Source organism: Hoplias malabaricus, chromosome X1, assembly GCF_029633855.1.
Source record: "Hoplias malabaricus isolate fHopMal1 chromosome X1, fHopMal1.hap1, whole genome shotgun sequence".
NCBI classification, from domain to species: domain Eukaryota; kingdom Metazoa; phylum Chordata; class Actinopteri; order Characiformes; family Erythrinidae; genus Hoplias; species Hoplias malabaricus.
In genome coordinates, this window is record NC_089818.1 from 15930308 (window position 1) to 15957271 (window position 26964).

Below are 26964 nucleotides of genomic sequence, written 5' to 3' on the forward strand. Positions count from 1 at the left end.
AACCCACAACCCCAAGACCCTGGAGCTGTAAAACAGCTGTTGTTGTGATTCACAGTTTTCTAGTATCATTCTCTATTCTTCATAGAATACCGTGCAGAAATATCGGTCACTTCTCATTATATAATTCCCACAGATATAATAGAAAAGTTATTCTTGCTGTCTGTTATTTTTTGGTGTCTCAAGAAAGGCAGATATTTAAAGAGAATAGCATGTTGTATTGAATAACTTGGGATTAATGTCTTTTAAATGTATAAATTGTTTAAATGAATTTTTGGCTGGAAATTAAATACATGATGCTACAGTCAGACTCCTGATGAAGCCTCTGGACTTATTTGAGTTTCCTCACATTATAAGGCTCTGAGCTCTGTTTAAATGAACTGACCTGAAACACAGTGCTCCTACAGACCTATCCATAGTTACCTAAAACCTCAAAATGCAGTGTTTTGTTTCTAGGTAATGCTTTACTAAGCCTAAAAGAAACAGTGCGGGTAAATCAAGTTCATTCCCTTTGCTAATATTAATAATAAAGACTTGTGGTGTTCGTCAGGTCACTCACCAAATTTCCACAGTGAAATAGCACCATCTAGTGGCGACGCTTATAGTCACAGATTGATCTGACAATTTCCGCTTTCTAGAGATTTTCACACTAATTATTCACTGATTGAAACTATGTTAGTGGCGGCATGGAGGCTCTGCAAGGAGTGTCAGTGACACCCAGCTTCAGGGTTCTGGGGCTGTGTGGGCTCGCTCTCCGCCTTGGGTCACTTTCTGTGAGGGCTGTGAGTGTGTGGGTTTCCTCCAAGCTCATGGTGGTATGTGAGGTGTCGAATGTATGAAACTGTCCCTGTGTGTGAGCGTGAGAGTGATTGTGTGTGTGTGTGATGCCCTGTCCACAGTGTGTTCCTGGGTAGTCTGTAAACACACTGCAAGCCTGATCAGGAAGAAATGGTTACAGAAGCCACATCCCGGCGGATTCCTTTGAAAATGGAAAGTCTACTTAAAGGAATGACTTATTTATATATAAATCTGTTTATCTGAACAAGTCATGTTAATTTGGTCATGAAAACAATAATATAACTATAAACGCAAATAGTATTGATACCATAACTTTTTATTTTACTTGTCTCTGTTCACTTAACTCTATTTCCAGCAGGAGCCTCAGATTACTGTTGTTATTGTTGTTGTAACAATGAAATATCAAGTTAAAACGCTATTTATATACATATAGAGATAGACAGGCAAGCAAGGTAGATAGATAGATTGATAGATATACGTTATGTCATTTGCATAACCACTTTACTCCGGATCGTTGAGAATAGGCTCTCTCTCTCTGTCTCTCTCGCTCTGTGTGTGTGTGTGTTATTTATGAATTGACAGATTGAGAATGAACGTGGTGAAGAGTTGCTGCTTGCACATGCGCATATCCTGCCAAGCCGCGAGCCGCTGCTGCTGAGGCTGCTGCTGCTGCTGGCCGCGGTGCTACTGCGCGGCTGACGGGAGAAAAGCCTCGGAATGTGTGCGAGCAGCAGGCACGGCTCTCGGTCCAGCCAGGGAATGCGGTTAACGGGGAGTCGGAGACTTTAAAAAGACCATTTTCATTCGTTAAGTTCAGAAATGCTGCTCATTATAGGCGGTGTGGCGGAGTGAGTAGGAGAAACCCAACCAGCAAGGCGCCCTTGATTCGAGGAGGAACGGAACGACCGTTGGAGAACGACCGTTAGGATGCGCGTGACGGCGCCGAGGCTCGAGGTCGCGCTCGCGGCGCTGCTGTGGCTCATCGTTCCACTGTTCGTAGCGTGTTCGGGCGGAGAGGATCATTTTAACGCCGAGGTAAAAACCCAATCCCCAATTTTTTTCTTCTGTACGGTGATGTTGTGGCCGTGGAAGAAAACAAGGCTGTGGAAGAAGCTGAGACTGATTTCTTTCTTATTTTCCATTCCACCTTAAATGGTGCAGCAGTGCTGTATTGACATCTCAAGCGTTCAGCCTCCACGGCCTGTACTATACACCTTCCTTTCTTTTAATATTATAATCTATTGACATGTAGTTATGATGCGCCAAAATCATCCTAATTATTTTCAATTAAGGTGGAATAAATAAATCCAAATAAGGAACCAACTTAAGCCTAGTGAATACATTCTTGAACAGTTACTGAGAATGTCTAACCTTAGGCAAGAAATCTATGATTGGTTTAAATGGGATCTTGAAGCTAATATTAATGCTGCTACGAAAAATGTTGAATGAAGCTAGTATTACAGTGTCAAATTCAGATGCTGCTCATACAACAGTAACATTATGGCACTAATTACAGTGTTCTCTTACCAACAAAATGACTTAGAGTAGTGTACACTATTCATTTAATTCTCTTACTAGTACAGAAAAACTAAAATAAAGAACGTGGTTTAAACATGGGTATTTCGGCAGTGTATCAGCACATCCCTGTCTGAGAAAACCTGTGTGGCAAACTACACTCCATTGGCTATCTTTGTTGTTGTGGTTCGCCTGCTTTGCCAGTGGAGATAATGTTAAGGCACTATGGCAGTGGGTGGGATTCGTGATACGCGACCTCTGGTGGCTACGCAGGTGAACTACAATAACACACATCGGCATTCTGTCAAAACTGACTGTACCTTTAAATGAATAAAAATGAAAAACTTTTAAGTTTAAAGATACTCCACATAATATATACCTAGATATTTGTCTTAAGCTATTTCAGAGGGCCTGATTAAGAGCCATAATTTTTAAGTGTATATGGTAGCTAATGTTTACCTAATAGGACATTGTTGAAGCAAATTAAGAATAGTGTTAAATTAATACTAACAGTTACAAGGTAACTTTAAAATGTTGAATGAGTGTCTAGCTGACATTAGAGCCCTGAATTAACGCTGGTATTTAATACATTACACATTACAGTAGTACATCTATACATTTTATTTATATACTTTCAAAAACACAGCAACAAAATTAATGTTATATTAATATGAATTGTATTAAATTACATATTTGATATCTATTAATAAAATTAAAGGCTTAAATTTTCATTTCTAACATAATACCATGGTTTATTGTACATCTGATATTTTACGACCAAACCACCTCCACAAGCCACTTTCCACCGTACTTCACTGTGGCTAAATGACTCATGTAAAGAGCGCATGCTGTATTATGGGTAACTGAATGACATCACTACATAAACAAGTCAGAATATCACTAAAATCACGATATAAATTTTTTTAAATTGTTTTAAAAATTATGACAATAATATTGTGAACGATACGGCACATATGGCACAGCACTAGTTCTCACAGTGTCTGCATGTGTTTCCTCTGGTGTCCTTAGGTGTGAGTGTGTGAGTGACTAGGTGAGTGTTGCTCTGTGATGGATAGGTGCTCCTTGGGTTTGTTCCTGCCTTGAGCTCAATGATTTCGGATAGACACTGGACCAACTGCGACCCTGACAGAAAAAAAATGCATTTTACACATGTTGTTTCCAGCGTAGGATGCGTGTAGATCATATGTACTATTGAGCAATTATACATTTTGAAATTGAACCTGATTGGTCATCATTTTCTCTTGGTATCAGACCTTTAAACAGTGGTGTTTATTTAAGTCCAGATGGACACAAATAAACAGCTGAACACTGGCATGTGTTAATTCAACACTGTTGAATTATCATGTATTAAAGTGGAAGTGTAGCTACTCATCTACACTGATGAATCTCTGCTGTAAAATATCAGTGTTTATTGAAGTCTAGCTTAGACAAAAATGAGAGGAAGGCCACAGTGTAAATGTTAATGTTAAAATAGTAATATGACTTACATTGTACTGTACTGTATTGTGTTCTATAATATACAATCCACCTACAGTCAGTTGCAGACTCCTCCGCATTAAGCTTACAGCACTGTCATATCAAGTAGGTTATAGTAAAGCTGTCTGTGCTAGTGTAGAGAATTGACCACCGTTTAGCGAGATTAAAGCCAAGCCTATACATATCTCATAACTGTGTATGCTTTTAGATCCCAGGCAGCAGCGAGTGGGTGGATGAGGTACAGGAGCTGCAGTGTTGCTCTGCTTCTGACCCAGACCCTCTTTCACTCTGCTGCTTTTGTACTGGAGTGTAGGTTGTTGTACGCTCAAGTCTTTTTGAGTTTAGATATTAAATGGAACATCAGGCTTTGAATAACTACCTGGTCTCAGTGCCGTAATGATATATGTGTACCACATAAAGACTTGAGGAGCTCCAGCGCATTATGTAATTCGCCTGGTTTCTTTGGCCCATATTCCTTAGGGCCAGAGCGGGCCGAAACCTGACGCTAAGCACCAGTGGGTTTTCTCAAAGAGAACCTTGCCCGGAGGATTATTATAATCATTCTGGGGGAATATGTTTCCCATTGTCAGGCTTGCAGTGGTGGTGGTAGTGGGTAAAGGTTTTGTCATGGAACAGAAAGAAAACACTTGATACATGTTTTTTCTTCTGTGCCACTAAATCAGGTCGAGTCATGCCAATCAATGGCAGTCAAAGTCAGGTCATGCCCTGGGCTTGATATAATTCATTCTTACTATTTCACCATTAATCCTTCATGTTATACAGCAGGGGTCACCAATCATACTGTAAGCATTCTTTAGTCTCTCTCTCTCTCTCTCTCTCTCTCTCACACACACACACACACACACACACACACACACACACACACACACACATACACACACGCACGCACACACACCTGTTTGATATATTGTCTGATATATTGATACATACAAATTAAAGTCCTTTACTGAAATCACAAATTTAACCTTACTCCATTTTTTTACATGTGACATGTAATGTGGTCTTGGCTTGTATCTCACTCACTTACATACACAGTCATACACAGTTCCTTAGCGCCTCACACCAAGACCCTAGGTGTCCTTTTTATTCTGTTTGACAGCTCTACATTGTTTAATACCTATAGAATTGCGCCTTCTCAGTGGAAGGATATACACAAAGTATACATCCTTGTCTTCTCAATGTATTATGCTTTGACTCTCCCGTTATTCCATATCCTTATTCCATAGTGGATTATTCTCTTCCCAGTTTCCTTCTTCAGGGATTTAAGATTCAGATGAGAAAGATTCTACAAGGCAGTTGAGATGTGAGGAGTAGTTCCTTGTGTTTTGACTGGAAATATATGTATAAAGGATATATAAAGATTTATATAAGTATGTACATATACACATTTGTTATCTTGTTTTATTTATTTATTTATTTATTTAGAAAATTAGGGCATTTTCATTCACATAAGATAGAAAAACAAGTTCACATAAACACATCTTTTCACCTTCCCTTTTCTCTCTGTCACTCATGCAAGCTCTGCTGTCTTGTCGCATCGTCCAGTGACAAAGTTACAGTGGTTGGCAGCCGCTGAGTCGGGAGTGCACAGGTCACTGGACTTCAGTGTGGTTCTCTCTCTCTCTCTCTCTCTCTCTCTCTCTCTCTCTCTCTCTCCCTCTCTCTCTCTCTCTCTCTCTCTTTCTCTCTCTCTCCCTCTCCCTCTCTCTCTCTCTCTCTTTCTCTCTCTCTCTCTCTCTCTTTCTCTGTGTGTGTGTGTGTGTGTGAGATGAGTAAGGGGATGGTGAAGGGCAGCTCAGCAGGTGGAACTTTTCTTTAGCCAGGATTAGCTTAAAGGATGCTGGGCTAAAGGAGGCAGCTGTTCATCCTGGATGCCCTCAGAGCATGGCCTTCCCTTAGGATTTCAGTAGGCACAACCATGTTTTGATATGCGTTAAAAGGGACTTATTATAAACAATAGACTCCCCCCTTTTCAGTGCATTAACCCATTCATGTGGGGATCTGGATGCCACCAGCCCAGATACTGTGAAACAAGACAAACCAGTCAGAAAATATGAATTAAAATAAGTGGTTCTGATTTCGTGTTGTGTTCTAAACAGATGGTATGCACTTCAGAATTGTCCCGCTTCTTCTTCTGAGTCTCACCAATCACAGTGCTGGACCTGTATTTATGTAAAGCAAAGAAATAAAAAACAGTGCTCATAAATAGAAGTGGCTGAGTTGTTCGACCCTTGGGGTATTTTGAACAAAGCAAGTGAAGACCCCAGGACTGTGTTAATTGTGGACAAGAGGTAGAATACATACTTTTTAGTATAATGGTTTACACTGTTGCACCTAATGTTTCTTTTGACAGAAAGGGTATTGATAGTGTATTTTTTCCACCATTGCTGCAGTAACAGCTTCTAAACATTAGGGATAGATTTACACTAGATGTTAGAAGATTGCTGTGAGCATTCACCCAGAAAAGCATTAGTGAGATCAAGTATGTAAGATGATGTTGGACCATTAGTCCTGAATGTGATCCTATCCATCTTATTGCAAAGGTATTGGAAGGAGTTTCATTGCTGCAGAGAACATAGTTCCATTGGTCAGTTTTCTAAAGCAGCCTCAATATGGGCCCATTTTATTTGTGGCTCAGAGGATAGCGATAGAGAGGCATTGAGTAAAACAATTATGAAAGACTACAGAGATATAGAGAGCCATATTTTGGATGATCACTTTTAATGCATCTGCATCTGCAATGGCTTTGTGGAGTGATTTCATTATTAGTTTAGTGAATGCTTACCTGTATTTTACAAAAACAAAACAGATCCACTGTGTCTTAAAGACTCCAAAGCTTATATTGTGTCACGTAAAATAGGATGTTTGGTATAACTGCTGCAAGAGGATAGATACAGACAGTGGAAAATAGAATGTGAGCTAGGAAGTATTAACTGGTACATATCTGAGTCTTTGCAGCTGGATGCTTCCTACTTTGGTGGCCGTTTGTTGCTAGAAAGCTGTGGACAAAGCCGATCTGCCCTTGGCCAGTTCTGATTCTGAATTCACAATTGGCCCGTTTCTGATAGCTACCTCTGGCCAATTCACAGTCTCACTACCTGAGCAGGGGAGCTCTCTTTGGTGATGGCTGAGGAAATGTGGATATTTATGTTTTGAGCTAATGCTAGCTTCTCAGCAGAGAAAGTGGCAGTTCCTTTGTTTGTGTGGAAACAGTAGCAGCTAATGTTGGGCAGCAGCTCCATTTCGCTACTCTGCCTCGCATAGCTGCCCTCATTGATTGGCTGTTTTGCTGCAAGATGCAAACGAGAGTGGAGAGGCAGAGACGAGAAATAGGCTGAGTGCTCTGAAGGAGAATGGCTTATTGCTTTTTTTTCCATAGGGATCTTCAGGTTATGTTTTTTGGGGTTTTTTTGCCCCTCATTCCTGTCTAAGGCTGTCAAAAAATGAAATTTGATGTTCTTGTATTTCCCAAATCAATGAAAAATTGCACACTATCAATTTAAATGAATGAATGAGGGCGTACAAATCTACCCCAGAATTTTGCTTCATCTGCCCTGACATGTTTGAGGCTGGTTTGAGATAAAAAAAAAAAAAATCAGGCTGCTGGAATGAACTTCTGGAAAGGGTTTTTACTTTTAATTTTTAGTTTTGCTCCCAGGCCACAACTCTTAATATGTTCCAAACCAATTAGTAACAGGATCACAAGTGACAAGCCCAGCCAAGGAAGGAATATGTAATTGCTGACAATAAACCAACAAAACAACAACAATTTATTGAGTTAAATTAGATGCATATGTGTGTAGGGATATTTGTAAACTTCCAGCTGAAGATTCCACACAGACGCTTTCTCATATGATGCAATCAAATGATCTGCTTCAGATGGCAGACTGAAATGCAAATGTGAATGCAAGCAAGTAATCAGGAAATATTTATAATAACGGAGCACAGGCATTCTTAATATTAAAGGACTCCAAAAATCTCAGCTATATGAAATATAGCTGAGATTATGTTTTTTAATAAAACACCTGCTGGTATCTTTGACTTGAGAGAGTGGGAGAGAGGCTGACAGAGAGAAATAGAGAGAGACACCTCATTCAAAAGAATTTTTCAAGGGACCAGGCATGTCTTTGTGTGGCCCTGAGACTCTTGTTTACTCAAAGACTATGACAGTCCTATCTGTCTTGACATTGGCTCATCACCAGAAGACTCTTTCAGAATGCATTGAACTCCTTTACATGCAGCCTTTACATCAAGCCAATATAGCATTATGAACACCCCCCTGTTTCTACATGTACTGTCCATATTCTCAGCTTAACTAACCATACATGAGCATTCTATAGCTCTACAATTACATAGCATAGTCTATCTGATGCTCTGCACACTTGTTCACCCCTTTTCATCCTGTTTCTCAATGATCAGGACCCCCACAGACCAGGTATGATTTTGGTGGTGGATTATTCCCATCACTGCAGTGACATTGACGTGGTGGTGTGTTAGTGTGTGTTTTGCTCGTATCAGTGGATTAGACACAACAGGGCTGCTCGAGCTTTTAAATCCCGTGTCCACTCACTCTCCAGTCTCCTGCCTCATTGTAAGGTCAGATACAGTTGTTGCACAGTTGTGTTGGTTGCCTTCTAGTCCATCAGTGGGCACAGGATGCCGTCAGCTGAATATTTTTGTTTGGTGAACTATTCCCTGTCCAGCAATGACACTGAGGTAGTTAAAATCTCCAGCAGAACTGCTGTGTCTGATCCACTCGTACCAGTGCAACACACACTAACACACCACCACTACGCCGGTGCCACTGCACCTGCTCTGTTTCAGTCTGGACTATTGAAGAACTGGGTGAAAAAGGGGAAACAAAGTATGCAAAGCATCATATAGACAACAGTCTTTAATTGTAGAGCTACAAAGTGCTCCTGCATGAACAGTGGGTGTAAAAACAAGTGGGTGGTCATAATGTTATGGCTGATCGATGTATGTATGTCTGTTTGTTGCACTGTTCAAAGGAGCTGTCGTACAGCACATTGGAGATAGGCTTGTCATTTTTCCAAGTGCTTTAGTTGTTATTCTTTCATTCACACCATCTGCCACAAGTACATCTCTGTAGGTTTCCCATGCTGATAATTTTTATGTTGTCATTAAATGATGAGAATTAGGCAGGAACTGGAGGCGAGCGACATGACAAAGCACTTTGAACACGGCACCAGCCAGCTCACTGGCTCAACATTTATCTCCATACGAAAAGTGATAAGATGAAATGATGGACATGGATTAACATCAAGTTGTGTCCAATTACACTTTCCTTTCGTCAAAAGAATGACGCTTGATTTTGGTGAAAGCTGCTGCTTATCCAGCAGACTTAACTCCTCATTTCTAGGCAGTTTTAAATCACTCTTTGCAAGATGGACTGATTGGATGCAGAATCAGAAAGCTGATTTAAATTTTATATGAACTGGGTGATGCTATGTAGTCTATATTAAGGCAGAACTCTTTGAAATGCATACAGAGTTACAGGATATCAGTAAAGACATATACTTTTTTAATTATAGTGTTTTTGTATATATATTTTTTAATAGCCATACTTGCTAATGAAAATATATGGTCCTGCTTTGAATATAATGCTATTATACTCATGGTCCTTGTTTTCCGCCCTTCAGTAGGCTGTTAGACACTTGTGTACTTTTTGTATACAAACAGTGAACTTTGTACTGAACTGTATTACTCTATTACACAGGTTAGATGCAATGTACTGAAGGTTGAATAACATTCATCTCATTCCCAAATTCAGGGAATTCCTGGGATTGAGATAAAAAAAAAACTATGGCATAGTTTGCAATGGTCTGAAATAGATTCATAATATTGAATAATAACAGTTTAATATAGCTTCTCAGCCCTCGTTGTATTCCATTATTATAGATAGGAGAGAAATCATTTTTCATTGTATAAGTTAGACAGAGGCGATGAAGGTCTACACCACTCTGGTCCACCTAGAGAATAGTGCAGCCTTATTCATTCTGTTCCATCCTGTGACGGCCCTGTTATTAAAGTCAGGATGTGTAGGATCAAGATTACTGACGTGTTTACCAAATGAAAGTGGATCTATTAATGGTTCTGTTTGCTGGGAAATAGATGTTGGTTTTGCAGTTGATTTGCTGATTGCATTCTTTAAGGCTGAATGGGAAAAGCGTGCGTGTCCCCAATTCTCATTCGGATTTTGCACTGTGTACATATTGCATTTGGTAAATTCATTCTTTATTGGCTCTCAGTGGTGGCTTTACGTGTGTGTGTTTAAAGCAAGTGGGCCAGACAGCATGACTGAGACGTGCTGAGGATCTGACGACAGAGCTGACTGCATGTATGGCTCTCACCATGGTAACACTCCTCTGTGTATCTAGACACAAGCCAAACCCCTGCTGCTTCTGCGTTTTCTCCTGATGAATTATTAAAAGCCAGAAGTAATCAGCTTCTCTCGCTCCGCTATAGGCCTCAATGTTATGTCCCCTGCCTGAGAATCAGGGTGAAGCTCAAGCACTGCACCATTAACGAGAGCTATAAAGAATAGCACTTACACACTGTCCTTTGCCACGTGTTTTACTATTGCCATTGCACATTATATGACATTAATATTCAAATTCTAAGCAGAACCTAAGCCAGTTAAATGAATTGCTTGTGTCAACTGTGGAACAGCCCCATTCTTTTCCACCACTAATCACAGCAGCCTCCTTCATCCATATAAAATATGTTCTTGCTTCTTATCAGAGACATGTTAATAGCGATTTATAGTTACTAATATCAGTTTGCTTCCTTCCTGTAGACCAGGCTTATGCTTCCAGCTCCATTATAGTGAAATTAATGCATTCATTCATTGTCTGTAACTGCTTGTCCAGTTCAGGGTTGCAGTGGGCCCAGAATCATTGGGCGCAAGGCAGGAACACACCCTGGAGGGGGCGCCATTCCTTCACAGGGCGACACACACTCAAACATTTACTCACACCTGGACATGTTTGAGTCCACCTACCAACTCGTGTTTTTGGACTGTGGGAGGAAACTAGAGCACCCAGAGGAAACCCACGCGGACACAGGGAGAACACAACAAACTCCTCACACACAGTCACCCAGAGTGTGTGACAGCGACACTCTACCTGCTGAACCACTGTGGCGCCCTATAATTAAATTGATTCATATAATTATTTGATTTGAATAAGTATCTAAAAAAGGTTCAGCATTCTGGTGCATAAAAGTCTAAATGAAGTGTTTCTAACAGAACTAATTTCCCAATTCTGAAATATGCCCTGTGTAGGAAACAACATCGGAGAACTGTGCCTGTTAAGGCTTAGCATTTCACATTTTGGGCCAAAATTGTGAAAAACTGTCAAAACCAACAGAGCATATATATATCTGTGATATCTTTGCTATGATATTTTTGCTGTCACCCCTATGGTATTCTGAGCTAATATCAATAGACAGTAACATTTTCTGGCTGTTCTTCATTAAATACAGACATGTGAGAATAACAGCAGCAAACAGTTCATTTCTACGTAAGGATATAGTGGAGTCATACCAATGTTCTATGAGTTTTCTACAATTGATATATATTTGCATTAATGGACAAGGTTTTGAATATGGGAGCTGTTAGCCCTTTGCCCCTTGATATTTCTGACAGTTTCACTTCACTTTTGTGTTATATTTAGTCTTAGACCTCACCGGAGAAAACTGGTCAAAGCTAGAATCAAGCATCAAAAATGTGAACTGCGTTTTTTGTTTGAAGCTTTGGCCTTCGGGTATTATGTTATTGATCTGACTCTTGTAGCCTGCAGACATTGTGAAAGCTTATTAAAGTCCAACATGACTATGGTATGCCAGGTAGGCTGTGATATACAAGCTGTCAGTTATGGCTGAGGCTGTTCCATGGCAGAGGAAACAAATCAAAACTGTAATATTATATCTCACGGTTGGTATGATAATGTGGATGCCCATGACACGCCAACTCTGGGCAGTAGGTAACTTACAGCCTGCGGAATAAGTTTCCAATCACAACTCAATTTTTATCACATTGGCGATGTTGGAATTTAAATGCAAATATACCATACATTATTCTCTTCACAAATCTAAGATAAGATTGCATGTATATATATCCCATGTAGCATAAATACACAAGGTCTTGGGTGTAAGCACAAAACTACTCCAAATCAGAATGTGCTGTGTCTTATTAAATGTGTCAGATGTTTCTCTAACATCATGCTGTTTTAATAGGAGTCTATATGCAGATATCATGGCCGTAAGAAAATGTCCTCCCAGGCCTTCTCATGACGTTTTTATAATGATGAAGCAGAAAATTTAAAGTGCAAACAAAAATCTTCTTGAAGAGACTGAATTCTCTAATTATCCAGTGTGTCTATAAATATATGGACATATTATACCATAATTCCAAAAGTGGCTGAGCTTGGTTGCTGCTGTAATCCAAACAAGAGCAACTAAGCCCAAGGGCCCAAAAACAGGAGAGTAGTCAAAGTAACAAGCAAGATCAAAGGCCTTGACTAGAGGCTGAGAAATGCTGGAAAACAAGCATAGATGATATCCAGCCAAGAGTGAGAGAACTGCATCCTTTACTAGTCTGTGCATCACAAGCAAATATTATAAAGGTTTGTGTAAAGGTTTTATATCAGAGAGCCCAAGAACTGTGTAAAGCTTAACATCACAAGCCATATACATTAACAACTGTAGAGGAAGTGAGGAAAAAATGTGACTTGATTTCAAGTTGGACAAGTGAATAACACTTTACAATTCTAGGGTGAGTTCACGAGCAAAAATACCAAATCTTACATTGTGCTGCTAAGTCATTTTATTCCAAACATGCATGTTTAGTTTGTGGGTTGTGTCCAATGCCCACAGTGATTTTATTGTGCACTGTGATATATCATTTATTTATTTATTTATTTATTTATTTATTTATTTATTTATTTATTTATTGTTTTAGAAAATATGGCCAATGCTGAACTGAACAGAGGTTTATTTTATTATACTGAGGCCATAGGTGTAATATTGAGGTATAAACATGCCCTACACACTTTTTTCCAGGCTTGGTTAAGTCGCTATGGCTATCTCCATCAAGCTGAACCCAACATGGCTGACCTGCGTTCAGCTCAGACCGTCCAATCTGCCATTGCTTCCATGCAGCGTATCTATGGCCTCAATGTCACTGGCTGCTTAGACCAGAGCACTATAGCGTAAGCGCACACACACACACACACACACATGCACGTGTGCGCATGCATACAAACAAACACTGTCAATAGGCACTCACACACTACTATATATGCTCTGATTCTAATCAATAACAGAGGCCTAAAAGCAATAAATCATCAGACGTTTACCTTCATAAGAGAACTGAGTGCTGTATGCTCAGAGCTCTTATTCAACAACAGTATGAATAATCTAAAATCAACCTTCAATAAAATCTGTTATTAAAGCTACACAAAGGACCACAAACTGTGCATAAGGCCACTTGCTAATAACATGACTCAAAACCTAACAAAATCAGACACATTGTTTCTTTAGGTGACTGTAACTCATGTGTCTGATTCACAAGAAAAATACAGTCTTGTATATTGGTTCTTACTTAATTCACATTTATTTTTATTTTGTTGAATCTTATATGAGTATAAACAACTAATGAACACATAAGCCTATGTCAGAGAAGAGATACAGCATTAGTAGCATTATTGACATTGTAAACCAGTCGATAGGTGTCATGCAGGGGTGGCAGATAATTGGTTCGCATTGTCTTACACATTGACATTTGGGTTGTGCCACTTCAGTTTTTTTTCGTGGCAGTTTTATTTCTTTATTTATTACCTCACAGCTGGATGAAGAAGCCAAGATGTGGGGTGCCGGATCAGGTCAGAAGTTCATGCTGCTCGCGATCGAGGAAACGGCGATATGCTCTGACTGGTCAGAAGTGGCAGCGCACGCACATCACATACAGGTGAGAGAGTCAGTGTAACCTTAGTCATGACAGCTCTGTTTTAGAGAAAGCGTTGAAAGGAGCTATTGGGGTAGGGGCGTGTTGTGGCATTTGCACGTTCCGTGACAATAGCTTTTCAAATAAAACTATAAGACTACTTAAAAGCACTATATCATGCTAAGTGCTAAGTGTAAAGGCCAGAAACAGAGTCTTGACAAACTGCCCCTTAGAACAGTTAGGACAACGATCAGGCCAGCAGTCAGCAAAACTTCAGCTCTGCTGGCCCATATCTCACGCAGCAGTGGAGACATAGTGAAGCATAAAATACCCTGGAATATTGACTCTTTAACCTTCAAGGAACCTGTTTTAATTTCCTTGAGATTACGCTCTGAAGGGCTTGGAGGAAATAGGTGTTCTCACCTCAATTTAGAATTGCCTGGTTTTAGCAGGTGATAACGGAAATGATTTATTCAAATCCATTTTTTTTAATTGATGGGACAACTATGCAAATGGAATGTAAATGAGGCCAGGGCCTGTCAGGCGGGAACGGTCTGCTGACAGGTCTCTAAAGAGCGAGAAGTGAATGGAGGAGCCAAAGGAGATTTTCAGTTTCTTTCTGTCTGTCAGCGAGAGATAAAGACTTCAATGTGCAAAGTTCAGCAAAGCCGCCGCCTGTGGAAGGGCCACTTCGGAGAGTTCGTTTCTGAGCGCTCGGGAATGCGGATGAAAAAAAAAAACACTTTTCTCGTTTCTGAGTTGTTTTCTCATTTTATGTGGCAGTCCATCTTTTTAATAGCTCCTGTTTTGGTGTTTATAGAGGTCAGCCTTGTGCTATTCTCAGTCCAGCTTTATAGTAACTTTTATGATTATTAGAATAAAGATTTGGAAAGAGGCAGCTGTTCCTGGGTCAGCAGCATAAAGAATCAATATACCCTCAGTTCTATTTTAAAGCAGTGGTAAGATGTCATACCAGCCCTGGTCATATTCTAGCAGAGTGACCTACTCTACAGCGGCACACTTATTGATCATTCTCATATTGGGCTGTTCCATGTGGATGTAATTAGGATGTAGGTTATTTATCTCAATTTAGTGCTTGTTGAACTACCCTCAATACTACAACTGTAAATCTTATGAAATTGAAGTGCAAAAGCCCTGAAGTTCAAGAACGTCTGGGATACTGGAGCTGGCAGGTCGATATTAACCAGCAGCATAATCTCAGCCCAAACAACTGATTTGAGATTACACAGCACTGTGCAAAAGTCAGAGATCATCCTTTGTTTTATTTTCAGTCCCAGTTTTTATTACCCCATTATTTCTATGTAAATACACTTTGATTTGGTCTTGGACTTTATTCTTCCTTTCTGCAAGTATACTATTCTGTGTCAGGGTTCTATTATCATTCATTTCACATGAAAAATCACATAACCAAACTAATGTAACTATGTACAAACCAATGTAACTATGGTAAATAGCATAAAGCTTGTATAGATTAAGAATAACCAACTTGATTGATTGATTATTCACAGCTTCAATAACTAGCTAACAGCTAATGGTTTTTCTCTTCAGCATAAAGAATGTGACTCCTAAGGTTGGGGCCCGTGAGACACACGAGGCCATCAGACGAGCCTTCGACGTGTGGCAGGGTGTTACGCCGCTGAACTTTGAAGCTGTCCCTTACAGCTCTCTGGAGAGCGGTAAGAGAGATGTGGACATCACCATCATTTTTGCATCTGGTTTCCATGGCGATAGCTCACCCTTTGATGGAGAAGGAGGCTTCCTGGCCCACGCCTACTTCCCCGGGCCTGGGATAGGAGGCGACACTCACTTTGATTCCGATGAACCATGGACCCTGGGCAACCCCAACCATGATGGTGAGAGAACGGCAGGTTAGGGTGTTTTTTTTTACATACTGTTTGTATTTAAATTGTTGTTGTATCTTAAATTCAAAAAGTTTTAAAAAGGTTGCTGATTTGAAGGGAATGTCTGCAAATAATAGAACATTGTGCCAAAAATGTCCTCTGTACAATTTATTTAAAATATTAAGACTTTAGTATTAGATTAATGGACTAAATCTGTAAAGTTTCAAAATACTGTTGCATTTGTAATCGCTTTCATAAACGCTTATACTTATGTATAAGTTATTTATTTTAAAGTTATTTTTGAGAAAAAACATGTATCTCTAGATTTGTCAATTTCTGGTTTACACAACAATAGAAATGCTCCAAAATTCTTTGTACATTCATTTCCACTGAAAGTTAAGGTAAGTATTTTCCTTTCCTGCAAATTTACTATTTGGGAGGTACACGTTTTTAATTGGACAGCAATTGGCAATTTGTTAGAACACTAATAATTTCATGACTTCAGGCCAACAACATATATGAAAAGTTGGTATCTGGCCATATACAGCATTGTAGGTAATGATTATCAATAGTGAGAATCACTGCATGGTTAACAGCAGCTATTTCATGGCAAGATATTGAGCTATGTTGCTGAGCCTTGCAATCTATTTAAGCTGTACAGTCAGGGTTTATTTTCTGCACTTCTGAATCACAAAAATGTGTGGTGTCAAAACTAAAAGCAGCAACATTTTGCATAATTCCACTGATTTGCATAATCACTTCATTTGCATGCAGTGATTAATTCGTTTTTTAATGAGCTGCACTGTTTTTGTTTGTGGTTTTGTTAAGGCCAGTCAGTGTGTGTGTTGGTGTTGTTGCTTGACACTACGAGTTTGCAATGAGCATCCATTAGCCGAAGGGTAATCAGATCCTTCACTTTGCCATGAGTCGCACTTTGAGGCACTCAGCTTTAATAACGCTGGACACAGAGGGCTTTTAAGTCGATCTCCTGCCAACAGTGAGCACCTCAGCTATGCCCCTAATGAATACTGACAGTTCTGCAAGCCTCGGGCTCAGTGATTAATCGCTTTTATATCGAAATCGCAATCTTTTAATTATGTTCTTCATCAGGGTTTCTAAAACACTAAGGCATGGATCACAAATGGGTCGAGAAATACCCTCTGGTGGTTCTTGCGCTTATATAGAGGGCAGCCAATGGGTCAGCGATGGCATATTATGTGATAAATATAGTCATATATAATTATTTTTGAGTGGCAGCATGTTTTATGTGATCAGTAACGGCAACAAATATAGCACTCCATATACTATTTTTAATGCATTTTTCAGAATTTCTAGTACATCACATGCACTCGTTAGCCTAATCTGTTCTGTTTATATGTTATCAGTAACATACAAACATTGTTCTTGCTACAAAACTAAAACAGCTCTGTTGAAAAAAAAAGGTTTTATTTATAAAAGTGGGCCTGTGGGCCTTCTTACTTTCTAATGATAAATAAGTTGTTAATTAAATGTGGTCCTTGAGGTTAAAAATCTGTCCTATATTTTCTACGTTTTAAGGGGAATAATTTCAACTTAACTGCCCTTCTGGCAAATTACATACATTCATGCTTCTCAATTAGATATTTTCCACAAATCGTTGGGCCGTCTGCCCACTGTTCCACTGCCTGTTGGCCTCATAGCACCTAGACACTCTAACTTTCGTTGATCGGCTTCTGTTGTCCTCTTTATCATTATCATGTGCTTCAGATAACACCACCCCTGATTAACCAGCTTTAAAGGGGACCGCACTCTTGCAGATACGGACCACATATTTCTCTACTGTCTATATGTGGAGCCAGGCTGCTGTTTGTTTGTTTGAATGGATTACCAATGGATTTTCCAGGACTGGGTGCTTAAACTGGTACAGTTTGCATGAAAGAAAATGGAAACTCGCAGCAGTAACTTGAGATCATCATGCTCAATGCCAAGTGGCGTTTTGAGAGCTATAATGTCCCCTGGCACTGGGCTCTGGAACTGTGTGTGTGTGTTTGTTTGTTTCTTTATTTATTTATTTAAATTACATGCAACAGTACTCAGAATAATTAACTTGTGTTTTGGCCAAAATGCTGTATGTTCCATTCAATGTAAGATTCACTGTAAGCAGCAGGAAATACAGTGATGTTGGACAAAACTGGACACAGAGGCAAGCCTGAATACACACTACAGAGTCAAATGAATCATGAGCCTCTTGATGCATGCCTATGTTATGTTATGTGTGTGTGTATATGTGTGTGTGTATATGTGTGTGTGTGTGTGTGTGTGTGTGTGTGTCTGTGTGTGTGTGTGTCTGTGTGTGTGTGTTTGTGTGTTGTTTTCAGCATGTACACATGGCTTGTTATGTAGCAGCATTCTCCCTTAGGCGAACATTTGAATGTTGATCTTTTCGAGTCATAACTACAAAGCTTGATGCACAAACACACACACACACACACACACACACACACACATATGTTGTGATCTCCTCCTGTGCTTCCAGCATTTTACTGCTGGATATTATCTCCAAGCATGTGGTGCACTGAAATGCCATGGCTGCAGATTACAGACATGATTATACCTGACTGCATGCACACACACGTATGCACATCTCACACTGAACTTGCTGAACCACTAAGCCAGATGCTGCTTTTTACTTATACACAATATGACAATATAAACCCAACAGTAGACAAAATGCAGAAATTAACTGGTGTATGGCCATTATTATTACAGTAATCTAGTTTGTGTGTGTATGTGAGAGAGAGAGAGAGAGAGAGAGAGAGAGAGAGAGAGAGAGAGAGAGAGAGAGAGTGTGCTTTATATGTCTCATTTGTCCTTCTGTATTATCACAGGCAATGACCTTTTTCTGGTGGCGGTGCATGAACTGGGCCATGCTCTGGGACTGGAGCACTCCAATGACCCCACTGCTATAATGGCCCCCTTCTACCAATACATGGACACAGAAAGTTTCAAACTGCCTCACGATGACCTGCAGGGCATCCAGAAAATATATGGTATAGTATGAGAGTGAAATTGTGAAATCCTAAAGTAGTTTTTGTAACACTGATGCACATCAACTTTCAATGAAGTGTTGATTTACTCTGTAAGGATTCTTAAAATGTGAAAATATACAGGCATTATATGGGATTTAGGCTGCAAAATCAGGTCATTTTGGATAAATCGTGTCTATGATATCTCAAGCTTGAACATATAATATGATCATCCCTGCAGCTGACAAGCTGTAACAGAGTTTATGGAGTGGAATATATGAGAGAACAATTACACGTTGTCCTGTTCCTGCCTGCCAGGACACAAATGGATTATCACGGCTATCCAAAAGATTCTGCATATCATTAAAGAGAAGCTGAAATTCACTTTAATGCCAATTTTGATTCAGATGTTTTTTGAACAAGGCACAAAATATATGTCAGGCACAATAACAAACATTGCCTGTTTATTTTATGGTATAAAAAGTGTAAATAAAATGTTCATATATAATAGAGGTATTATGCTAAATAAAAACAGACATTCGTTATCATAGTGGACTTCAGGGGAAAATAATAAGAAATAGTAGAACATGGTCCAAAAATTATTTACAGATTCTGCTGGTTTTAGATTGCAGGGTGGTGTACTTTCAATGGTCTTTGTTCATTTGACTGATTCTAGGTCCTCCAGACAAAAACCCTCAGCCAACTAGATTACTTACTACAGCCCCGCCTCCTCGCCTCCATCCTCCTTCTGACCCGCGAAAGCATGACCGTCAGAGCCGTCCTCACCGACCGCCACAGAGGTCCAAACCCTCCAACCCCAACTCCAAGCCTAGCATCTGCGATGGAGGCTTCAACACACTTGCCATCCTGCGACAAGAGCTGTTTGTCTTCAAGGTAAAAACGCTGCAACTTCACAAGATCTCTCAGCCTTAATCCGATTTGGCCTCTCTGTGGTCCTTAAGGGGACAACAGCTTTTAAAACACGAGGAGTACCACATGTACTAATTCAAAGAGTGTAGGATGTGCTTCCAGAGGGCGGGTTAATGCATTTGCTTGACAGCTAGGTTCAGAAGAGTTTGAGAAAACCCAAAAGTCTGAGAGAATCAGTTAACATGTTGAGACAGATTTATATATACATATAAAATAAATATATATATATTATATATATATATATATAATAATTATACAACTCTTTTACATTCAGATTGTGGTAAGCTATTTTTGTGTTCAAAAACAGCCAGAATTCTCTTTTCCTCCGTGATGGATTAGTGACTAGGGAGAAGGCATACTCAACACATTTCAGAGAGTTGTTCCCTAAGAGCACAGCGAAAGCTGAGTTTCGTTTTTATGTTTTGTTGTTTTCCAAAAATATCATAGCCCCAAATCATCCTCTTGAAAATGTTTTCTGTTAGTCTTACCAACAGCTATAGTAATCTTTAGCCTAGAACATGGTTAGAATACAAGGCAATTGTGAAAATTTTCAGAAAGCCTGATGTTTTAATGTTATGTCAAGACATCTGAACCTTTTAAATATCAACTGAAGATCTGTCTCTTTATTCCACTTTTCCGAGTTTTTTTTTTTTCCTGTGCATAAAACACTTTGAATGTGAAGCACTGAATAGCACGCCCTTATGGAGCAGCTTCTAAATGTGAGAGAGTGGGGCCTATGTGTGTGAGTGTTTGAGTTACAAGCCATTTCCATTAGGGCCCAAGCATTATCAAGTGTAACACTTTGTTCAAATAAAAATGTGTAAACCTTCATGTGTTAAATGCATGGTCTTCTGTCATTAGGACCAGTGGTTCTGGAGGGTGAGGGATAACTCAGTGGTGCCTGGCTACCCCATGCAGATAAGCTACTTTTGGAAAGGCCTACCTCCTAAAATCGATGCTGTCTATGAGAACAGTGAGGGAAAGTTTGTCTTCTTCAAAGGTGAGAACTCATCCTGGAAGTTACACTCTGCCAGAGAATCAATTGTTTAATTAAAAGAAAACAAAATCTATTAAATATCACAGTAATGGAAAAAATGTTTAAAAGTATGGATCACAGATGAAGCATTTTCAGACTTTATTAATTGTTTAATGTCATAAGGTCTGACTGAAATAGATTTTGCTTTCCAAGCTGTTTGTCTGTTGTTATGTCTCTAAAGCACTCTATTGATTTAAGCTCATGCTAGAGCTGTCTTCTAGACGTTATATAATACTTTCTGTCTCAGGCATTTGAAACAGAATACCTTGTTTCATGCCATTTCAAAGTTCATGTTGCTTTTGACAAACTCTGCTGACGAGGTGAATTTCTTTTTCGTTCTTTTCAAAGGTCATCGGTTCTGGGTGTTCAAGGATACTACTCTGCAGCCCACATTTCCTCAGGATATTTCTCTATTCGGCAGCGGCATGCCCACTCAGAATATCGAGACGGCGGTGTGGTGGGAAGACGTGGCCAAAACCTACTTCTTCAAAGGCGACAGGTCAGTAAAACTGTTAGAGGAATATCAGAGTTCTTAAGAAGTGGCTGTAATTCCTCATTTGAGTTGTCCTTAATTGAATCAGATATGTTTGGAACTAATTCCATTGAACAGTAATTATTTATCACAGCATGGAGGTAGCTTTCCAGGGTTTATTGACTTTTTCAAAATTGCTTATTGTCCAAGTCTCCAAATTATTTATGATGCACACAATACTTAAAATTATTAAATTAGGTAAGGTCAAATAAATTAGTTCAATTGCAAATATTCTGTTGTATTATATTTGCTCGTATGTAAGTAAAGAGATCCTCTCACTTTGGTTCAGATACTGGAGGTACAGTGAGGATATGAGGAGCATGGACCCTGGTTACCCCAAACCCATCACGGTGTGGAAGGGCATCCCAGACTCACCCCAAGGTGCCTTTGTGGATAAGGCAAATGGTAGGTCCTTGTTAGTCTGTTTCCCAATTGCTGTGGTTAATGTCAACAGATCATTCACCACAGGATGTTTTTGTCAGTGAAATACTCTTTTAGCTTTTGATTAGGCCTGTCACAATAGCTATTTTTTGTGGTTGATATATTGTCCAAGAAATAACTGCAATAAAAGACATTACTGTGGTTTTAAGACCATTTCATGCCACTGATATAATGATAATATAAGAGGGTAATAATGCAATTATACCTCTTTAAAGAGCGATCAAATTTTGAATACTCAGGCATTGGAACTTGAATATTACAGAATGCTTAAATATCCTAAATAATTAATACATAAATAAAATAAAACCACTGTTATGAACAAATCCACAAAATGGCTAACAGAGTTAGCGGCTAAAATACTGATGATTCTTATTCAAACAAATGTGCAAGTAAATATAAAGGACAATATTAAAGTCAGAAAATATTATTGATGAAATGTCCATATACTTTATAATAAATCAATATTGTATTTACTGTGAAAGACTTGCCTACCTTTGACATACTCTTTCATAGACAAATGTAATATTTAGACTTCAAGATGACAGCTACTACTATTTATATTTAGGTAATAATTTTCTGTATATATTAATATATATAAATGGGCAGCACGGTGGCGCAGCAGGTAGTGTCACAGTCACACAGCTCCAGGGACCTGGAGGGTGTAGGTTTAAGTGCCACTCCGGGTGACTGTCTGTGAGGAGTTTGGTGTGTTCTCCCTGTGTCCACGCATGTTTCCTCCAGGTGCTTCAGTTTCCTTCCACTGTCCAAAAACACATGTTGGTAGGTGGATTGGTGACTCAAAAGTGTCCATAGGTGTGAGTGAATGTGTGAGTGTGTGTCATCCTGTTTAGGAGTGGCACCCACTCCAGGGTGTGTTCCCGCCTTGCACCCAGTGATTCTGGGAAGGATCCAGACCCACTGCGACCCTGAACTGGATAAGCAGTTACAGACTATGAATGAATGAATGAATGAATATAAATGTATGATTACGTTTGCAGTGCTAGTTAGTGCAAAATCAAAGAAACTAACTTTGGATACCAAACATGATTCAACATATTTAGAGTAAGGGGGGCATTGCTTTATGAGTAAATCCTGTTTCTTGTGGCCATCACAGGCTTCACATACTTCTATAAGGGTAAAGAATACTGGAAGTTCAACAACCATCGTCTGCGAGTGGAGCCTGGCTACCCCCGGTCTATCCTGCGGGACTTCATGGGCTGTGATGGCCTCCCCTCGGACCCTGACTGGGACTGGAGCCCACCACAAGATGAAGATCCTCCACACTACGACCATGATGATGTGGACATCGTCCGTAAACTGGAGAGCACAGGCGGCACTGAGAAAGCTGTGGCTATCGCCATCCCCTGCGTTCTGGCCCTCTGCATGATGGTCCTGTTGCATACGGTCTTCCGTGTCAAGAGGAAGGACACTCAGCGGCACATACTGTACTGCAAACGCTCCATGCAGGAATGGGTTTGAGAAGGAGGGGGACCAGCTCCCCATTCCAAGACTTACGGTTTGGTAACCCTACTTTAAATATGAGAGACATGTCACTATTTCTTGCCAAAAGTGGTGATGACGAACTTCTGTCCAATCTGCAAACGGTCGTTGCAGGATTTGAATTTGGGAGGGAAATGGTCCCAGACTTGTTATCTGAGAAACCTCCTAAAACACAAGGCACAAAAGGGGTGGTGTAGACCTTCTGTCAAATCTCCAAATGTCAGTGCAGGTATGGGTTTGAAGGAAGGGATGCATCTACCCTCGTTCCAAGACTTATTGGCATTTAAGAGAAGGGCATGCCAAATGGGTGATGTAAACCACCTATCAATTCAGAATCAGGTGGATAGGTGGAAAGAGGAAGAAAACAGACAGCATGCACTCTTCAAGAGCTTCTGTGTAGATGCCGTCTGAAGCCATTTTGAAACTTCAGAATTACTCTATCTTGACAGTTCTCAAAGAACAAGTCAGAGAAGGAGGGACCTTTTCGGCTCAAAATGATGTATCCTTGGACTACTTCTGTATGTGTGGACCCTTCCCATGTTCCTCCAGAATATTGATTTATGTTGACGAACTGATACCCAACCAAATACGCCCTTTGTTTCCAAAGAGGATTGCGTTGCTCATGTTTAATATTCCAAGCAGTTTGCCCCCTCTTGATCTTCGTTTGAGTGTGAATCGACCATGCATTCATCTTCAGGTTTAATGCTCGCTGTCTACAAGGTCATTCATGGCAATCAACCAGAAAAAGAACTGCTATGGCAATCTCTCTCAGACAAAGAGATTAAAGTAAACTCTACCTGCAATATTTCGTTGAATGCCTTAACCACATATCTACTGTGTTTCTTTTTCTTTTGTGTGTAACAGTGTTTGTGAGCCTGTGTGAATGTTGCTCTGTACGTGTATGATGAAGGACCTCAAGTCAGGGCCAGCTGCTATCCATAACCTTCAAACTTGCTTTTGAAAGGTTTTGAAACTAGCATTCGCATAAAATGGAGAATGGGGAAAGTGCTTCCAGTTTATGGAAAATGTCTGAAGAAATTGTCTATCATAATCCCTGAGTAATCCCTATTATATTCTCTAATATCATATAGACTACAGAGTGTCTGTAATGTAACCATGTAGCCACGTTGGACCCATTGAGATTAGTAGAGCTTGAGAGGCACTACATTGGATCTGTCATTGCATTCAACTAACGTCATACATCCACATACAGAAACAGGCAAAATAAGTCATATTACATCCTACAACCACAATGAAGTGCACAATTAACCCATAGAAATCAAAGAGTTGGGCTACATTTATTTTAAACGTACAGGTGTATGCAAAAATGTATTGTGACCCTGGTCAGATTAAAGGCTTTGTTGGTTTTCTAAGTAAACACATGATTTTTAAAGCTTATTATTCAGTAAATACAGGGAAGATAAGGTTAACTCTCTGAGATAAACCTAAGCTATAACTGATTGATATAAGACAGATGTATAGATTTGAGCAATATTTAAAACCAGTATTTGCTGGTATAAGTATTATACTCCAGAAGAGGTTCATTTTACTGTAACCCTATGGAAATTGTTATATTTCCCTGTAATGGGCCTGAAACCTGAACTTCTAAACCAAATGGATTTAGTTCCAAAGTTTACATTCTGTAAATGGTTATGTATCTGCATTGACAAATACAGTCATAAAGGATAGTGGCCTAGAATTCCCCTATTGATGCATCCGTAGTAAAATTACAGCCTGCTTTTGCTGCCACTGGCAGCAGCTCTGATTTCTAAGGGTTAAAATCATACTTGGAGATGCATTAATGCAGGGTTCATTGCTTAATATAATGAGCCTGGTTATTAAAATCAGTTAAAGGGAATGGTTTAAACAAGAGAGAATTATATATAGTATACAGAACTGAAAAATCAGTTTATTCATATTCCAGTATAAATACTCATTAATTCCAAGCAATTAAGAATAGATATATAGCACTTTGCTCTCTGTGATGAAGAAGGAGGGCCACCCTTTCTACTCAAAGAGCTTCTGGCTTCAAACGGCTGGTGATACCTGAATGTTAGGCCCAGCACAACTCAGTAGCCATCAGGAGATACTTCTGAGGATGTTAGATCTCAACCTGAACATAAAGCGTTAGAGTTAAAGGAAAATAAAGTTAAAGTTTTCAAATAGTATTAAACGATTTATAGGAAATTGAGACACTAGCAAGACATTATAAAGCACCAAAACGATTCTTGTAAATTACAATTTTAAATATTTTAGGCCCAAACATGTAAAGTTTATTTTAGAATCTTTGAGATGGTGGATGAAGATTTCAGAGTGTTCTGGTTAAATTTGGGATTGGGATTACTTGGACCATGAGAATATATTTAGTTCTTGAGGTTCTGCATTTTTCTCTTACATACGTACATGTACCTGGCTGTGTTTCCTGATGCTGAAAAATTAATAGCTTGTATTTAATGGCTGTTTGACTGGAACTAATTGCACAGTACTGTACATCATTCAACCTTGAACCCATGGACCATTTGAAAACTCTTAATTTACCACCACTGCTTCAGTGGTTGTTGTCTGGAAACAGAGTGGCATTCTGTTCAGCTCGCTCTCAGCCCTTCACCAGAAGTGTTGCCTCACTGTCACATGCCTTTTTTTTCTACGGTTCTTTCATTTTTCTTTTTTTTTACCCACTGATCTGCTGTTCTCAGAAGTCATTAACGTCCTCTGAGCTCATTAAGGACTGGCAAGGGATGTGTGGCTGTTAAAGTGCGTCTGACACCACTCTATCCAATTAACATCTGGCACAGGTCTGGAAAGGGTGTGAATACGAGGGTCCTGTTGTCTGCCATGTGACGCCTCTCTGACGTATGAGCTCATCTCTGCCAGAGGAGCCAGATGTGTATATCTGAACGTGCTGTATATATCGTATGTAGTGTCTTGAATATGGATGTGAGGGGCAGATTATGCAGTACATAAATACTAAGTTATCAGTTATACCGGTGCTGTGTGTGTGTCTTTCTTTTCAGTGTGAAATAATCTATACACTATATCTGCTGTACCTGATCCTGCTGGTACTTTAAAGTTCACAGGGACAATGGGATTATTCATCATAGTTTATATTTGACAGTAAAATCCAAATCCATTATCCTAGCTTTAGTGTCTGGATTATTTGAAGTACTCATTCTTTGGGCCTGAGTAAGAGTAATGCAGTTATGATGCTATAAAGCCATGAAATATTACATTTGGTGGAATGCTGAGGAAAAGACAGAGGAAAATATCTAAGCAACACCTTTCTTAACATAAATACAGTCCTGTGTACAAACCTAACCCCTGAGACTGAGCACTTACCTTTACACTTTCATAAAATAAGACACCCGAGGCATAGTATTTACAAAACTGCGAGGTGTGCTACCTTGTTGAATTGTGCTGCCATGGAGTACTTTTATACGTACGGTTGCTTAAATAGGACAGTAGACAAGATCCTCTGATAAGCTAAATATAGTGTATCAGAAAATGCTGCCTACAGAAGTAAAAGCAGGGGATATGCACAGCTTAAATCCTCTTATTAAAGAAATTATAAGATAATTACTGTGATAAGAAATGGTTTTACATGTATTTATTTATTATATCTAATACGCCGTGTACAGTTTCGACTAACACTCGACTAAATTTTGTATTTTTTAATGCACCGGAGAAAAACAGCTTTATCACAAAAAAGCACATTAAACATATGGGTCTGAGCATGCGCAGAGCTGCAAAGTACCACATTTCGACAAGGTAGCACAACTCGTCAGATTTAAAGTGTTTAAATCTGCACTGGTGTGTATGAGCTGCCTCCAAGGTTTAACCAGTAACTGTCGCTTTCATATCTATCTGCG

General features: G+C 39.5%; 1 protein-coding gene across 1 annotated transcript; it reads left to right on the forward strand.

The window, feature by feature from the left end:
- The first annotated feature begins 1717 nt into the window (after positions 1-1717).
- Positions 1718-23497, forward strand: LOC136675569 (matrix metalloproteinase-16-like). Its single transcript, XM_066652188.1, has 10 exons — positions 1718-1830; positions 12910-13058; positions 13694-13816; positions 15362-15666; positions 18522-18683; positions 19336-19553; positions 20451-20589; positions 20974-21124; positions 21447-21562; positions 22713-23497. Exons 1-10 carry the CDS (start codon positions 1723-1725, stop codon positions 23075-23077), a joined length of 1836 nt encoding a protein of 611 aa, XP_066508285.1. The 5' UTR covers positions 1718-1722; the 3' UTR covers positions 23078-23497.
- The last annotated feature ends 3467 nt before the right edge of the window (positions 23498-26964 follow it).